The sequence below is a fragment of the Oncorhynchus clarkii genome, chromosome 3, assembly GCF_045791955.1.
Source record: "Oncorhynchus clarkii lewisi isolate Uvic-CL-2024 chromosome 3, UVic_Ocla_1.0, whole genome shotgun sequence".
Classification (NCBI taxonomy): Eukaryota; Metazoa; Chordata; class Actinopteri; order Salmoniformes; family Salmonidae; genus Oncorhynchus; species Oncorhynchus clarkii.
Genome location: NC_092149.1, coordinates 20,444,791 through 20,463,532, shown reverse-complemented (window position 1 = coordinate 20,463,532; position 18,742 = coordinate 20,444,791). Strand labels below are relative to the sequence as shown.

General features: G+C 43.4%; 2 protein-coding genes across 3 annotated transcripts; both read right to left on the bottom strand.

Annotated features, from left to right (window-relative positions):
- Positions 1–3,283: 3,283 nt before the first annotated feature.
- On the bottom strand, positions 3,284–14,756 carry LOC139390727 (popeye domain cAMP effector 1). 2 transcript variants are annotated; one of them, XM_071138065.1, is made up of 9 exons: positions 14,604–14,756; positions 13,672–13,948; positions 11,225–11,349; positions 10,384–10,571; positions 10,105–10,213; positions 9,708–9,875; positions 5,757–5,898; positions 5,304–5,351; positions 3,284–4,523 (listed from the first exon to the last, which is right to left on the bottom strand). In XM_071138065.1, exons 2-8 carry the CDS (start codon positions 13,934–13,936, stop codon positions 5,311–5,313), a joined length of 1,038 nt encoding a protein of 345 aa, XP_070994166.1. In that variant the 5' UTR covers positions 13,937–13,948; positions 14,604–14,756; the 3' UTR covers positions 3,284–4,523; positions 5,304–5,310. The 2 variants fall into 2 exon arrangements, with proteins under 2 accessions (XP_070994166.1, XP_070994157.1); XM_071138056.1 differs by lacking the exon at positions 5,304–5,351.
- Positions 14,757–15,167: 411 nt separating this feature from the next.
- LOC139390739 (popeye domain cAMP effector 3) lies at positions 15,168–18,148 on the bottom strand. Its single transcript, XM_071138079.1, has 3 exons — positions 16,667–18,148; positions 16,463–16,571; positions 15,168–15,899 (listed from the first exon to the last, which is right to left on the bottom strand). Exons 1-3 carry the CDS (start codon positions 17,167–17,169, stop codon positions 15,570–15,572), a joined length of 942 nt encoding a protein of 313 aa, XP_070994180.1. The 5' UTR covers positions 17,170–18,148; the 3' UTR covers positions 15,168–15,569.
- Between the last annotated feature and the right edge of the window lie 594 nt (positions 18,149–18,742).

Here is an 18,742-nt window from a genome sequence, read left to right as displayed (position 1 = left end):
ATCTGAACCATATTGTCCCAAAGCTCAGTCTGTTCAAATTCACCATTTACCTGGATTCACCTGGGTTCACCATTCACCTGGATTCACCATTCACCTGGATTCACCTGGATTCACCATTCACCTGGATTCACCATTCACCTGGATTCACCTGGATTCACCTGGATTCACCATTCACCTGGATTCACCATTCACCTGGATTCACCTGGGTTCACCATTCACCTGGATTCACCATTCACCTGGATTCACCTGGATTCACCATTCACCTGGATTCACCATTCACCTGGATTCACCATTCACCTGGATTCACCTGGGTTCACCATTCACCTGGATTCACCTGGATTCACCATTCACCTGGATTCACCATTCACCTGGATTCACCATTCACCTGGATTCACCTGGATTCACCATTCACCTGGATTCACCATTCACCTGGATTCACCATTCACCTGGATTCACCTGGATTCACCATTCACCTGGATTCACCATTCACCTGGATTCACCTGGGTTCACCATTCACCTGGATTCACCATTCACCTGGATTCACCTGGATTCACCATTCACCTGGATTCACCATTCACCTGGATTCACCATTCACCTGGATTCATCATTCACCTGGATTCACCATTCACCTGGATTCACCTGGGTTCACCATTCACCTGGATTCACCATTCACCTGGATTCACCTGGGTTCACCATTCACCTGGATTCACCTGGATTCACCATTCACCTGGATTCACCATTCACCTGGATTCACCATTCACCTGGATTCACCATTCACCTGGATTCACCATTCACCTGGATTCACCTGTTCCAACGGAAAGTATTTCTTCGATTTTCTTTCTCTATTTTGGAGAACTACGGAAGGGCGGTTCGAAGCCTTGGTTTTCTCTGTGCGTTTTTCATCAGACGGTAGTCAAAGACACCCAAACCCAATCATACCTCTTAGGCCCGGTTTGCCGAACAAAGATTAAACCTAGTCTTAGACTAAAACGCCCTTTCAATGGAGAATCTTGATCGTCATTGAACATACTTTTTAGTCCAGGACTAGACTAGATCTGTGCATGGGAAACTGTTTCTAACTAAACCAATGCTAATATGATCATTTGTCTGTTCAGGGCAGTGAAGAAGTAGTATACCTGCCTCCTCATGGTCTCATTCATCCTCATCAATAAGAATACTCAATGTAAATATTAAGATGTATGTTCAAGACATTTATAAGGAGACATGGTTTATGTTTCTTTTAACTTTACTCACACCATATCATGACCATACAGTACTCTCTCTCCCACAGGGTACAGCTGCACTGACTGACTGTGAAAGGGAATTCTCAGTGTGTCAGCGGAGCAGTCACTTCTTAATGTGTGTTGACAAATCAAACTTAATCTAATCGAATGACCTTAGTAGGAAGTGTAAGATGACAAATAATCAATGGGGTGAAATGTTTGCCTTCAACCCTTTGACTGTGTGACTGAAGGGCATGATACTGCATGAAACAAAGCCCAGATATGTTCTGTAATGCAGCTATGAATTGAACGTCTAGGCTCTACTATGTTTACTGACAGTGAATACGTGTTATAATCATAGATCATATATATAATCAAACATTAGCACAAACCAAACTAGATCCCTGGAGGACTCAAGTGTTATATTTTCTCGCAGGAGGAAGAATGTTCTCAGGGAACTTACCAAAAAGTTTACTTTTCATTTTGAGTTGAATCATCATCATAGAACTAAATGTGTTTTTGTTTTAAGCCAACCATGTGAACCATCGATATAGTGTTCAACTCTATAGACTTATGTACTGATATTAGTAACTACCTCTGAGTTCTAGGTATACTTACTGTTATTATGTCCATTTTACATTGTAAACAGACATGTCCACATCTGTGTGAACCTGTGTGTTATTGTAAGTGCATACCACCATCTAGTGGTCAGTTCTGGTAATTTATATTCTGTTTACGTTATGGTTTCTGTTTGTCTTAGCATTCCTTGGTCACATCACTAAGACAAAGGACCAAACTGTGAAATCCTACACACAGGTCTATTTCCCTGAGTGTACAAAACATTTAGAACACTCTCCTACTATTGAGTTGCACCTCCCTTTTGTCCTCAGAACAGCCTCAATGCGTCAGGGCATGGACTCTACAAGGTGTCGAAAGCGTTCCACAGGGATGCTGGCCCATGTTGACTCCAATGTTTACCACTGTTGGTGTCAAGTGGCTGGATGTCCATTGGGTGGTGGACCATTCTTGATACACACGGGAAACTGTTGAGTGTGGAAAACCTAGCAGCGTTGCAGTTCTTGACACAGGTGCACCTGGCACCTACTACCATACCCCATTTCAAAGGCACTTCAATATTTTGTCTTGCCCATTCACCCTCTGAATGGCACACATACACAATCCATGTCTCAATTGACTCAAGGCTTAAAAATCCTTATTTAACCTGTCTCCTACACTGAATGAAGTGGATTTAACAGGTGACATCAATAAGGGATCATAGCTTTCATCTTGATTCACCTGGTCAGTCTATGTCATGGAAAGAGCAGGAGTTCCTAATGTTTTGCACACTCAGTGTAGTTGTAATTTCATCACTATCCTAAGTTATGAATTTCTCCTTAGATTCAAATAATGATGATTATGTAAGAAATGTTCATAATGTTTTTTACTGTCATCAAATCACTGCTGGACATATGGAACTGTGGTTTCTGTCAAACTCATCTGACAAAAAATGTATGATTTAGTCATATTTGTTGTTTATATGGCAACTTTAACACCTCAGTGAATTATGTGTTGTAACCTCTCTGATCCTCAGAGTTTGATGTAACTACTGATATTGTTTTAACCTTGTATGGATCATATCTTCTAATAATGTGTATTAATGATACATTCATAACAGGTAAGCAACAGTGACCTCATGGTTATGTAACAGGGTAGGAGTCCATTTCAATTCAGTCAAGTCCATTTGGAGAGCAATTAGGAAAAATGGAATTGAAATTTCAGTTGACGTCCTGAACTGACTGAATGGAAATGGAATTGACCCCAACTATTCTGCAACATTTCTGTAACAGTTGAGGCAGCCCTGTGGATACAGACTGAACCAAAGCACTTATTGTGGAGATATATGTCCCAAAGACAATGCAGAAAGCACTGTTGTGTAGCCCACATCCAGTACATATTGTGATGTGATGAACTCCCGTTTTTGTTAAAAAATAAAACCTTGTGTATGTTTTTTCAGTGCAGTGGTTGTATTATACAATCAAGTGTTCCTCCAAAGCAGAAGATTGTCTTAACGTCTCAAAAGAGCACTGATATCTGTTTTATTGTTTTCCTGTTGGCCTGAATGAATGAATTATATTCAATTCATTCATTGTATTCAAAGCCATTTTTTTTGTTACATCAATCATGGTTTGTCGGAGATATTCAAAAGGTTTATTTGACTGAAATAATAAAGCCTGTTGCTAACCTCTTCTTTTGGTCTGGTTGATCTTTCAGGGATGTGACTCATTCCACAGAGGGCCGAGTTTCTGTTTGGCTCCTCGTACTTGATTGATGAATTAAGGTCACTAATTAGTAAAGAACTCCCCTCACTTGGTTGTCTGGGTCTTAATTGGAAGAAAAAACAAAACTTGCCCTCCATGGAATGAGTTTGAACATTGACCTGGTTTAAACAGTGACAGTAGTTCAGACTGAGAAAATAAACCGGTAGTACTCATGATAGCTCCTAGAGGGCGCTATAGGATAAAAAGCAGAGGTCTACGAGCTATCCATAATTTCTGTTGATTTCTTTTTCAAGTGTTCCCTCTGAGTAATTAATATAAGGTAACTATCATGGCATAAAAAAAGTGATCCCAAACTTGTACACTGTGGAAAAAAACAGCACAACAGCCTCAAATGGTTCGCATTGACTAGGAGGTTTAACATGTTAAATCTGAATTCATCGAAGCACAACACTGCAGAAGCTCAGTGCATAAATAAGATAATTAATCACACAATATGACACACAATGAGTAAAAGGTTTAACAGAAACCTTCCTCAGAGGTTGTGCTTACACTAAAATGTTGTGGTTGTGACACGTAATACTTTTGGAACACTCACTGAGAATAAGAGCTAAGCAAAGGCATTGTACAACATCCAATCAAACAGGATTTAAAAAGTACAACAGCTACAAACTCACAATAATACCAAACACTACAAGACAACGTGAGATGCCAAAATCTACAGTTCTGTTTTCCAGCTATATGTAGATAGATATTTTGATCATGTAAAAGCCTTTTTCAAGCTATTGTTGTAAGTTATTCTACCATAACTAACCAGGGTCTGTATCAGATTACAGGATAGGTGGGTGATCAGTGGTGTTGTTGTAGGATAATATCACATCTCCTTACACCTCCTCTATGGCTGTCGTGGGGGTGTGGCGTTTCTTAACAGGAGAGTCTGGCTCAGACTCTATAAAGACGTCGTCTTCTATTTTTTCTTCAATGGGCTTCATCGTTTTGGATGTCTTGGAGGCAGGAGATTTTTCTGGAAAAAAGGACACAACGGTTAGCGTGGGAATAGAGGTGTGTGTGTTTTTTTTATGTAACTGTGTGTGTGTTTTCATATGGCCACAGACAAACAGACCCTAAAGGTGACACAAACAAGGTTATCATAGATCACAAATTCCACAAGCCTTCATTTTGACTCATATGACAGAATCACAACCACACATTTGACAGAATACACAGATAGGCCCTAATTTCACATAGTGTATGTTTGTGTTGGAGACAGGGGGAAGACAGTGTGAAGTTAAATCAACATGATAAGAAAACAAAATCATTCTGAATCCTTTTCCAGACATATCACTCACATTTGCAATTCAACCCCTACATTTGATATGGAAATTGCAACAGGATAATGTAGAAGCTATTGGGGTTAAAGTGTGTCTTGTATGTCTAAATACTGAACATGTTCCAGTAGGAGTTGTACAGCAGCACTATTACTACAGGATGGATGATATGAATGAATGATGTCTTACTCTTAAACACTGAACTTTGAAGATGTTAAAACAACAAACCAGGTTACCGGGGATCACTCGTTTTAGAACAGGCAACATAGTGCAGAGCTGTAGGGTTAAATATTTAGGGTTGGGTTTGAGGGAATGAACTAGCCTGAGTCCCAGATCTGTTTCAACTGTCTTGCCAACTCCTATGTCATTGTCAAGCCAAATGATAGTTGACAAGACAGCACAAACAGATCTGGGACTCAGGCATTAGGAAGGTGAATTTGAGGGCAGGGGGAGGGAGAGAAAAGAGATAGTCTTACACCCCCTTCAGGGCAAGGTGTGATCTGAGAGAGTGGGTTGATTCACAGCTAGAGGAGGAGGAGGAGGTGGAGGAGGAGGGGACAGGAGAAACAATGTCAGAGAATAACTAGAACACAACACCTAGTAAACAATGTTGTCAGATTGGAGCTAAACCCCGAATAAACCAGGATTTAGTGTCTGTTAACATCACACACCAGAGAGGATATGAGGGCTAAACGACGAAGACGGACTCAACCGCGGATACCCATAATGCCTCATGATTTAAGTAAATTAAGGGACTGTTTAACAGCTACTATTGACCTGTCAAAGATCCACCGTGAATCAAAACTTGTCACTATTAAAAGGTGGCATGATAGTGTCAGTCCTTTTCAGACTCAATAGCTAATCAGGTTGTTGGATACTGACAGATGGGCCAATAGTATCACAGCTTGATGGGAGGCGGTGAAACTTACGATGTGAAGAGCCACTGGAGCCTCCACGGTGGATCTGGTTCAGGATGTCATCGGTGTCACTGGTGCTGCCCATGCTGTTCCTCATCTGCATCATAGAGACCTGGGAGCACAGGCTGGGCTGACGCTCCATCTTCTTTGCTGCCTGTTCATGTAAACATTGTCATCGTTATCGTCATCATCGGTGTCACCACCACCATCATCATCATAATTATGTTATTTCTGCCTCCAGCTGTACCCTGGACACCATATGTGAATTGATTGCCCTCCATCTATCTTCTGAGATCGTGCTGTTAGGTGACCTGAACTGGGACATGCTTAACACCCCAGCCATCCTACAATCTAAACTTGATGCCCTCAATCTCACACAAATTATCAATGAACCTACCAGGTACAACCCCAAATCCGTAAGCACGGACACCCTCATAGATATCATCCTAACCAACCTGCCCTCCAAATACACCTCTGCTGTCTTCAATCGGGATCTCAGCAATCACTGCCTCATCGCCTGCGTCCGTAATGGGTCTGCAGTCAAACGACCACCCCTCCTCACTGTCAAATGCTCCCTAAAACACTTCAGCGAGCAGGCCTTTCTAATCGACCTGGCCCGGGTATCCTGGAAGGATATTGACCTCATTCCGTCAGTAGAGGATGCTTGGTTATTCTTTAAAAGTACTTTCCTCACCATCTTGTATAAGCATGCCCCATTCAAAAAATGTACAACCAGGAACAGATATAGCCCTTGCTTCACTCCAGACCTGACTGCCCTTGACCAGCACAAAAACATCCTGTGGCGTACTCCATTAGCATTGAATAGCCCCCGCGATATGCAACTTTTTAGTGACGTTAGCAACCAATATACACAGACAGTTAGGAAAGCAAAGGCTAGCTTTTTCAAACAGAAATTTACATCCTGTAGCACAAACTCCAAAAGTTCTGGGACACTGTAAAGTCCATAGGGATTAAGAGCACCTCCTCCCAGCTGCCCACTGCACTGAGGCTAGGAAACACTGTCACCACTGATAAATCCACGATAATTGAGAATTTCAATAAGCATTTCTCTACGGCTGGCCATGCTTTCCACCTGGCTACCCCTACCACGGTCAACAGCCCTGCACCCCCCACAGCAACTTGCCCAAGCCTCCCCATTTCTCCTTCACCCAAATCCAGATTGCTGATGTTCTGAAAGAGCTGCAAAATCTGGACCCCTACAAATCAGCCGGGCTAGACAATCTGGACCCTCTGTTTCTAAAATGATCTGCCGAAATTGTTGCAACCCCTATTACTAGCCTGTTCAACCTCTCTTTCGAATCGTCTGAGATCCCCAACAATTGGAAAGATGCCACGGTCATCCCCCTCTTCAAAAGGGGGAGACACTCTAGACCAAAACTGCTACAGACCTATATCTATCCTACCCTGCCTTCCTAAGGTCTTTGAAAGCCAAGTTAACAAACAGATCACCGACCATTTAGAATCCCACCGTACCTTCTCCGCTATGCAATCTGGTTTCAGAGCTGGTCAAGGGTGCACCTCAGCCACGCTCAAGGTCCTAAACAATATCATAACTGTCATCGATAAGAGACAATACTGTGCAGCTGTATTCATTGACCTGGCCAAGGCTTTTGCCTCTGTCAATCACCACATTCTTATCGGCAAACTCAACAGCCTTGGTTTCTCAAATGATTGCCTCGCCTGGTTCACCAACTACTTCTCAGACAGAGTTCAGTGTGTCAAATCGGAGGGCCTGTTGTCCGGCCCTCTGGCAGTCTCTATGGGGGTGCCACAGGGTTCAATTCTCGTGCAGACTCTCTTCTCTGTATACATCAATGATGTCGCTCTTGCTGCTGGTGATTCTCTGATCCACCTCTACGCAGATGACACCACCATTCTGTATACTTCTGGCCCTTCTTTGGACACTGTGTTGACTAATCTCCAGACGAGTTTCAATGCCATACAACTCTCCTTCCGTGGCCTCCAGCTGCTCTTAAATGCAAGTAAAACTAAATGCATGCTCTTCAACCGATCGCTGCCCGCACCTGCACGCCCGTCCAGCATCACTACTCTGGACGGTTCTGACTTAGAATATGTGGACAACTACAAATACCTAGGTGTCTTGTTAGACTGTAAACTCTCCTTCCAGACTCGCAGTAAGCATCTCCAATCCAAAAATTAAATTGTGAATCTGCTTCCTATTTTGCAACAAATCATCCTTCATTCATTCTGTCAAACATACCCTCGTAAAACTGACTACCCTACCGAACCCGGACTTCGGCGATGTCATTTACAAAATAGCCTCCAACACTCTACTCAGCAAATTGGGTGCAGTCTATCACAGTACCATCCGTTTTGTCACCAAAGCCCAATATACTACCCACCACTTGGACCTGTATGCTCTCGTGGGCTGACCCTCGCTTCATATTCGTCACCAAACCCACTGGCTCCAGGTCATCTACAAGTCTTTGCTAGGTAAAGCCCTGCCTTATCTCAGCTCACTGGTCACCATAGCAGTACCCACCCGTAGCACGTGCTCCAGCAGGTATATTTCACTGGTCACCCCCAAAGCCAATTCCTCCTTTGGCCACCTTTCCTTCCAGTTCTCTGCTGCCAATGACTGGAACGAACTGCAAAAATCACTGAAGCTGGAGACTCATATCTCCCTCATTAACTTTAAGCACCAGCTGTCAGAGCAGCTCACAGATCACCTGTACATAGCCCATCTGTAAATAGCCCATCCAACTACCTCATCCCCATACTGTTATTTATTTATTTTGCTCCTTTGCACCCCAGTATCTCTACTTGCACATTAATCTTCTGCACATCTGTCACTCCAGTGTTTAATTGCTCTATTGTAATTATTTCGCCACTATGGCCTATTTATTGCCTTACCTCCCTTATCCTACCTCATTTGCACACACTGTATATAGACTGCGTCACACTGCTTTGCTTTATCTTGGCCAGGTCGCAGTTGTAAATGAAAATGTTCTCAACTTGCCTACCTGGTTAAATAAAGGTGAAAAAAATTATTATAATAATAATTGAATCTAAGGAGACAATTCTTAATTTAGGAAGGTTAATGACCAAATCACAATTACACTGTTTACAAAGTGTACAAAACATTAGGAACTCCTACTCTTTCCATAACATAGGAGTCCGACTCCAGGAAGTAGGTGAGCCTCTCTCTGGACCAACACAGGAATTTACAATTCTCCTCCGCCATGATGGTCACCTGTAAATGAATCACAGGTTGATACCATGACAGGTTGTCATGGTATCAAACCTGCCCTATCATGACCTAATCATGCCAACAGTACTTGTGTTGTTTGGTCTACCCAGTATGGATACACTATGAACTGGAATATGGGTAAGTGGTAAAATGGATTATATATATCAAATAAATAAAAAAAAATACAATTAATAAATAACCAGATGAATCCAGGGGAAAGCTATGATCCCCTATTGATGTCACCTGTTAAATCCACTTCAACCATTGTAGATGAAGGGGATACAGGTTAAAGAAGGGTTTTTAAGACTTGAGACAGTTGAGACATGGATTGTGTATGTGTGCCAGGCAGAGGGTGAATGGACAAGACAAAAGATTTAAGTACCTTTGAACAGGGTATGGTGCCAGGTTCACTGGTGTGAAGAATTGTAACGCTGCTGGGTTTTTCACACAACAGTTTCCCATATGTATCAAGAATGGTCCACCACCCAAAGGACATCCAGCCAACTTGACACAATTGTGGAAAGCATTGGAGTCAACATGGGCCAGCATCCCTGTGGAACGCTTTCGACACCTTCTAGAGTCCATGCCCCGACAAATTGAGGCTATTCTGAAGGCAAAGGGGGGTGCAACGCAACATTAGGAAGGTGTTCCTAATGTTTTGTACATTCCGTGTATGTTTGTAGAAAATAGAAACTACAGTGTCTCAGTTCCTGAACAGTGACTAAACCCACCTTGTCACTGAGAGTGGGGTCGTTGAGCGAGTACAGCTTGTTGGTGATGTCTTTGCCAATGAGGTACCTGAACACCTCGTTCAGGAAGGAGTCCGACTCCAGGAAGTAGGTGAGCCTCTCTCTGGACCAACACAGGAATTTACAATTCTCCTCCGCCATGATGGTCACCTGTAAATGAATCACAGGTTGATACCATGACAGGTTGTCATGGTATCAAACCTGCCCTATCATGACCTAATCATGCCAACAGTACTTGTGTTGTTTGGTCTACCCAGTATGGATACACTATGAACTGGAATATGGGTAAGTGGTAAAATGGATTATATATATCAAATAAATTAAAAAAAATACAATTAATAAATAAATGGTACATTCAATAATCTGAGTGTCTAGTTACCTGGAATTTTTCTCCTCTGTTCATCTGGGTTGATCTGAACTCAGGGGAGTCAATGAAGGCGTTCGTGTAGATGTTATGGAGGAAATGACCTCGATATGACACCTTCATTCTGTTACACAAAAACGTGTAGTCAACATGGATGACCATGGACGGATCAAATGCACACAGATGCACACAGATAATGTTAAACCTTATTTTCTCAAACACCATTCATGGAAAATCGGGGATGGAATGACATGGTAGATAGTTGACAGGGAGATGTCTCAGAGTGATACCTACTTTCCTTTAAGGAGGATACTGAGGCGCTCATCCACGGAGGTCTTGTCCTCGGCAGCATACACCTGTCCCTTCTTCAGGCTCTGGATGGTGCAGAATTGGCCCGTCAGTCTCTGGAACAGGGCCTCGCGCACGTGAAGGGGCTCAAACATCCGCTTGTACACTGACTTCAGCTCCCTGTCAATCTTAATCTGACAAGACACAGCACGGTTACAGCTCATTGTCTGTAGCTGGTAGAGGGGAATATAAAGCGTTATGATGGATGATTGACGTGACTTGAGCTAGGCTCCTGATTCAGGGTGGATAACCACAGGGCGTATCATAAAGGACCAGGCATGAAGTATATTTTAGGGTCTTTAAGACAATGTCACCACAGCAGCCAATATAAAGTGAGGGCCACCTAGTTCTACTCATCCTTGATATTGAATTGATAGGACATAATTCACTCATGTATGGTATTCAGTGTTAGTAGGTGGAGGGAGGAGTGGAGACATGGGAGTGAAGAGGACAGCAGTATAGATGTATAGATAACTTCCTTCCTTGTTATGAGGAGAGGTGGTCAGGTATGTGAAGGCCCCCTACACACTGAAAGTCCCCTGGTGGCAGCAGTGCATTTGAAAGACCTGCATCTCATTTAGGTAGAGAGAGACAGAGTGGCCCCAACGCCAGGGGGATGTGACTGGCTGTCTCACCGCTGAGAGACACAATGGAAAACTCATCTCCAAAAGTCCTCATCAAAATAACTGTTCCAGGCAACTTGTACCTACTCTAAGCTGTATGTATGTACGGTATATAAATGGACCACAGTCTGCCTCTAACTGGACTGTGTTGGGGCAGAACTCACAGGTCTGCGTTTGTAGACCAGGTAGAAGAAGTGCATGAAGTTGACCAGCAGGAAGACCACGTTCCACACCATGACATCCAGGTTACACCGGTACAGCGTTGCCCAGGTGATGAACAGACAGCTTCCTGTCAGGGACAGGAAGTAATAAAGCACACTTGAGTTATTATTGGTTGAGTTACAGTGCCTTGCGAAAGTATTCGGCCCCCTTGAACTTTGCGACCTTTTGCCACATTTCAGGCTTCAAACATAAAGATATAAAACTGTATTTTTTGTGAAGAATCAACAACAAGTGGGACACAATCATGAAGTGGAACGACATTTATTGGATATTTCAAACTTTTTTAACAAATCAAAAACTGAAAAATTGGCCGTGCAAAATTATTCAGCCCCTTTACTTTCAGTGCAGCAAACTCTCTCCAGAAGTTCAGTGAGGATCTCTGAATGATCCAATGTTGACCTAAATGACTAATGATGATAAATACAATCCACCTGTGTGTAATCAAGTCTCCGTATAAATGCACCTGCACTGTGATAGTCTCAGAGGTCCGTTAAAAGCACAGAGAGCATCATGAAGAACAAGGAACACACCAGGCAGGTCCGAGATACTGTTGTGAAGAAGTTTGAAGCCGGATTTGGATACAAAAAGATTTCCCAAGCTTTAAACATCCCAAGCAAGCGATAATATTGAAATGGAAGGAATATCAGACCACTTCAAATCTACCAAGACCTGGCCGTCCCTCTAAACTTTCAGCTCATACAAGGAGAAGACTGATCAGAGATGCAGCCAAGAGGCCCATGATCACTCTGGACGAACTGCAGAGATCTACAGCTGAGGTGGGAGACTCTGTCCATAGGACAACAATCAGTCGTATATTGCACAAATCTGGCCATTATGGAAGAGTGGCAAGAAGAAAGCCATTTCTTAAAGATATCCATAAAAAGTGTTGTTTAAAGTTTGCCACAAGCCACCTGGGAGACACACCAAACATGTGGAAGAAGGTGCTCTGGTCAGATGAAACAAAAAATTGAACTTTTTGGCAACAATGCAAAACGTTATGTTTGGCGTAAAAGCAACACGCCATCCCCACTTTCAAACATGGTGGTGGCAGCATCATGGTTTGGGCCTGCTTTTCTTCTGCAGGGACAGGGAAGATGGTTAAAATTGATGGGAAGATGGATGGAGCCAAATACAGGACCATTCTGGAAGAAAACCTGATGGAGTCTGCAAAAGACCTGAGACTGGGACGGAGATTTGTCTTCCAACAAGACAATGATCCAAAACATAAAGCAAAATCTACAATGGAATGGTTCAAAAATAAACATATCCAGGTGTTAGAATGGCCAAGTCAAAGTCCAGACCTGAATCCAATCAAGAATCTGTGGAAAGAACTGAAAACTGCTGTTCACAAATGCTCTCCATCCAACCTCACTGAGCTTGAGCTGTTTTGCAAGGAGGAATGGGAAAAAAAATTCAGTCTCTCGATGTGCAAAACTGATAGAGACATACCCCAAGCGACTTACAGCTGTAATCGCAGCAAAAGGTGACGCTACAAAGTATTAACTTAAGGGGGCTGAATAATTTTGCACGCCCAATTTTTCAGTTTTTGATTTGTTAAAAAAGTTTGAAATATCCAATAAATGTCGTTCCACTTCATGATTGTGTCCCACTTGTTGTTGATTCTTCACAAAAAAATACAGTTTTATATCTTTATGTTTGAAGCCTGAAATGTGGCAAAAGGTCGCAAAGTTCAAGGGGGCCGAATACTTTCGCAAGGCACTGTATATCCTCATATTGCCCTATAGCGGTACATTTTTAAACTAGCTTGAAAAAAACTCCAGTAGGCAGGTGTACTACCACCAACATAGTGGTCACGATATGATATCATTCCACTCTGCTCAGTCCCTTTCCCAGTTGTACTACCACTAACATACTGTAGTGGTCACGATATGATATCATTCCACTCTGCTCAGTCCCTTTCCCAGTTGTACTACCACCAACATGGTGGTCACGATATGATATCATTCCACTCTGCTCAGTCCCTTTCCCAGTTGTACTTCCACCAACATAGTGGTCATATTATATGAATATCATTCCACTCTACTCAGTGTCTTTCCCAGTTGTACTACCACCAACATACTGTAGTGGTCATAATACGATATCATTCCACTCTACTCAGTGTCTTTCCCAGCTGTACTACCACAGCAACTCCCCCTTCTCCAGGAAGTGTGGTCTCGTTCACTCACGATAGTGTTTGTATCATATTTCTAACAGCAATTCAATGCATATGAATCCTTGAGATGTAGGGAACAAGTGGATACTTTGAAGAGAAGGGAGCGATACTGTGGTGGTAGAGCTGGTAATGAAACTGAAAAGTTTGTAATGCAATCGTATCATGACCACCGAGTTGGACTGTAATCTGGGCCAGCAGAGGCCAGTATGGACACACCTGTCATCAGCATGAGGCGCAGCAGGATCATGTGCAGGGTCAGGGTGGTGGGGATGACCAGGCCCAGGAGGAGAGACAGGTTCCCCAGGTGGAAGAGCAGGTGGTGGGCCTCCTCCCACTCCTCACAGGAGGTTATGTTGGGCTCCATGGTGGTCATCACCAGACCTCCACCTCCAGCCCCGGGTACAGACCCAGGGACTGCCGACTGCAGGGGGGCCAGGGTGGTGTAGAACAGGCTACTGGTCATCTCCGGAGAGGAAGACATCCTGATCCTCACCTAGAGAGAGGTGGGGAGGGTGTTGTGTTTGTTTATGTACTGCTTATGAATGGGGTATGTAGAGGTTATGAATGTATTATTATGTTGGTACCTTTCAAGTTAAGTGTTACAGTGTTGATGGTAAAAACAGCAGATTTTAGCAGTTGAAATTTCAATTCACACTGCTGCTGTTCTCATAGTGTACATCAGTTTGTCACTATCACAATCTCCTCAGGTTTCAACAGATTTTCTTAACAGATTACTGTATTTCCAAATGTTTTATTTTATGTACTTATGCATTAGAATAACTTTTTAGATGCTTATAGGCTTACTGACACTGTCAACATAATACTTGATTCATCAACTAACAGATTTAATACTGTAAATAGCCTGGGAATTCATCACACCGATCATACAGCACTGGAGTGATATTGAAAGGTTTCACTTTAAGGGAAAATATCAACCTCAACTGGGTTTTGAGCGGATCTCCCGACTAACGGCGCGACAATATTTGATATAAATTGTGAAATGGAAAAAGTGCGAAATGAGTCGGCTACAATACTCTGCTTGTAGAAAATTAACGGGACGCACCGGCAGACGTCTTAAGAAATAGCGGCAACTTTCCTTTCAACACTCAGTCAGAGTAAGATAACAGAAAATTGGAGATGTAACTTACCAATCTGACAACAATCGATCAAAGGCGTCGCTGGAGAGGATAATGAATTGAAAACAATGGACACGTAATGATGAGCTGTAAATGTATGTCCTCGCGAGCTGGGGGACTGCACAATGTGAGTCGCGCATTCCAGTGAACTGACAGGCATTGACTAAAATGGGCAAGGCGAGGGGACAGCAGTCAACACTACCCCGCCGCTGCGCACCAGCATAGTCCGGGCACGCCAACAGGGGGAGGTAAAACGTCCCTTTAACTGAAAATATAGCCTAGCAGCCAGCAACTCCTAGAAAATAATATTATGAAGCCCGTCGAGTGAATCGTGTTATGTGTTTCGAGATGTTGGTAAACCTAATTGAACAGTGCCTCTTCCCCATCCAGAGGTGACATGAGCTGCGTGATGAGGTTGACAAGAGCAGGTATTAATGAGATCAGCACCAAGGTCAGCGCCATGGTCAGCGCGAGAAAGTGATTGACACTCACCTGTTGGCTGCTCGACAGAAATTCACGCTCCCCGAGGAAAATGTTGTAGGCTTAATGAAAGTTATTTGAGATACAAAACGTATAGGGTTACATTGCATTGTTGATAATTTATTACGATTAAACACAACTATCGACCAAAAAAACTCAGTAAGGAAATTGAATATACAGTCTCAATTTAAGACAGACAGATAGTCAAGTGCACTATAAAACATAAGCAGAAATCAGGGGTAACATTTCGCTGGTATTTTGATGCAGAGAAAATCTCTCTCTCACACACACACACACATACACACACACACGCGCGCGCCTATTGCATTATGTATGGAAAACCAAGTGGAGGGTTACTTGATGTGCTACAATGTATTCTATGTTGATGCGTAAATTACATAGCTTATGCCCTATCTATAGCCTAAGCACTTGAGGATAACAAACATACAAAAACAACATCCATTAATGAAAAACAAACATTAAAGAGTTCCGTTCCAGTCACGAGACAGTCTCTTTCGGTGCTGTTATAGTTATAGGGACACGGGCACGGTGTCCATGGTCATATTGCGCTGGGACTCGTAGGAACGCATCTGTCCGGTCTAATTCAGGCAACGGGGGCACGTGACAGTAGGTGGGTAACCGGAGATCATATCGGAACCCGCGGCTGTCGAACGCCTTGTCGTTGAGGGAGTACAGCTTGTCCGCGATGTCATTCCGCACCACGAGCGCAAAGACTTTGGCGATGTAGCGGTGTTTGGCGAAGAGTAGGTACAGTTTCTTACGTCTCCAAGAAACGTACCTACAGCAATTATCTGCACGCAGGGTCACCTGGGAAAGAAAACACGAACGCTTATACACTGAGTATACCAAACATTAATAACACCTTAATATTGAGCTGCACCCACACGGGGATGTTGGCCAATATTGACTCCAATGCTTCCCACAGTTGTGTCAAGTTGGCTAGATGTCTTTTGGGTGTTGGACTATTATTGATACACACGGGAAACAGTTAAGCGTGAAAAACCCAGCAGCATTGCAGTTCTTGACACAACCCAGTGCGCCGGGCACCTACTACCATACCCCATTTCAAAGGCACTTCAATCTTCTGTCTTTCCCATTCACCCTCTGAATGGCACACATACACAATCCATGTCTCAATTGTCTCAAGGCTTAAAAATTATTATTTAACCTGTCTCCTCCCCTTCATCTACACTGATTGAAGTGGTTTTAACATGTGACTTCAATAGGGGATCATACAGTAGCTTTCACCTGGATTGGACTGGTCAGTCTATGTCATAGAAAGAGCAGGTGTTCTTAATGTTTTGTATACTCAGTGTATATGCCAGACACATTAGCCCAAAGTAGCATTATTCGATCAGTTTACTATTTACCTGGAAAAGTCCCTCCTCTGACGGCCGGAGAGAGTCCCATTCAGGTGAATCGAGAAACTGGAAAGGATATATGTCATGTAAAAACTCTCCATTTACTGTCACACGAATTCTGTAAAAAAAAAAAAAAGTGGGACATTAGGTGATTTTATATGACATAACATCAAATACAGTTGTATAAAATGTTAAAGTGAAGTTCAGATGCACCTGCCGGACAGAAGAACGGACAGCTTATCAATTGCAGTCTTGCCCTCCATGGCAAAACAGTGGTCTTTCTCTATAGTGTGGATGTCCCCTTCACAACAGGCGACTATCTTGCCGAAGTGGGTGAGCGACACCCCCAGCTTTTTGAACAGGTAGCTGTACAGATCTTGAAACTCCTTTTCGAAAGTAACGTTCCTCAGTCGGTAGGCGACAAGCACAACCTGAACTGCACATACCCCAAAGAGAGCGAAATTCCACAAAAAGGTGTCGGTGGTGCACGCGTCCGACCATGACCAAATGGTTGTGCAGAAGAAACCGAGCGTCAGAAAGGTAAACAAGTAGAGGAGCCCATAGAACCCGCTCCCTCCCATGAACCCCAAAACAAGGAAGATACTGGCGAGGTGGAAGATGGCAACCTCGGATCCCCCCTTCCATTCTTCGCATAATGGGTGCACGACAGCCGCCGTTAAGTTTTCAGGAGGTGGGAAAAATTCTGGCACCTCCATTGTCGCGCGTGGGGAGCACGTCACTTTTTCGAAAACAGAGAGGTGGTAAGAGAAAACTAATAAGTGAAACGTCACGGAGACTTCCACCCTAACATTTAATCGCCCTAAGTTTTGATGATATCACCTCTTAAAATATGACCCGGGTATCGGGACGGGGGTGGCTAAGGAGCCTACTGCTCCGCTTGGTCCTGACATCCAACTGATTAAAGCTCTATCGGGCTCAACCAAACCATATCTTCTATGCACATGACGTCTAGGATATATCCAATAATTGAAATGTGATATTGAGATATAAGATGTATGGATATCAAATTACCCATTCAACAAATTACAGCCTGAGCAAATGACATTACACAACACCACCAAGTAGGCCTAACATGTTTACCTTTCAATGCAAATCTCAGATAATTCTCAAACTCACTAAACATATACTGTGATGATGGGGTTATGAATTTGCCTGATCAAGAGAAGATTGTGATGATGAATGACAAGCCTCCAAGGTCTCTGACAGAAGGTGGTCTCCAACAACTCAGTAGGGCTGTAACACTTCCACTACTTGTTATAGGTGTAAAGGTGAGTAGGGTGGATAAAAAAGCTCAACTTTAATGAGAGGTTGTGTATGTGTGTGTCTGTATCTGTGTGTCTTTCCCACTCCTTGATCTCTCTGTTTTCAGACCAGGACATCATAAATCACAGTGGTAGACTAGCAGTAGGGAGGCAGGGAGGCAGCAGTGATCTATCTGGGCTAAAATAACCCACTGCAGTTTCCCCTGGTGAGCTGCTGCCTACCTGACCAGACTGTCAAGGTGACATTGAGAATCACAGAGCTGCAGAGGACTGAAAACTCAGGCGGTGTGAAATATTTAGGACATGCTGCAATCACATGCAGATATCCCCTGGGTCCAAATCCTTCAGTATGTCAGACAGACAGAGCTAGATACATCATCTGTGTTTGTGTCAGTGCTCTCTGTGTTTGTATGAGTGCTTTCTCTCTCTCTCTCTCTCTCTCTCTCTCTCTCTCTCTCTCTCTCTCTCTCTCTCTCTCTCTCTCTCTCTCTCTCTCTCTCTCTCTCTCTCTCTCTCTCTCTCTCTCTCTCTCTCTCTCTCTCTCTCTCTCTCTCTCTCTCTCTCTCTCTCTCTCTCTCTCTCTCTCTCTCTCTCTCTCTCTCTCATTCGTTCTCTCTCTCAGCCCTCCACCGCTGTCTCACTCAGTCCCCCTCTCTCTCTCTCTCTCTCTCTCTCTCTGAGGAATTCTTGCCCTCTTTTCAAACTGAAGGTTACCACAGCTGTCTATGGGAGATGGGAAACATTAAGGGGCAGTCTGAAGGTATGTAGTGGTGGAATCGGACCCTGGCTTCAGCTGTTGTGAGTGACTTGTTGCTAGGAGTGGTTATCTCCCTTCCCACACTCCAGTCTAAGGTCAACATTGTGGTTGCACCACGGGCTGCTCAGAACACTAAACATACACACTCACCAACACACTACCCTGGTTATCAAACTCAATCTCATTATAAAAGAGGTGCAACTCATTTTAAGCGTTGGTACATTTTAGGCGACATAGTCAATGTTCATA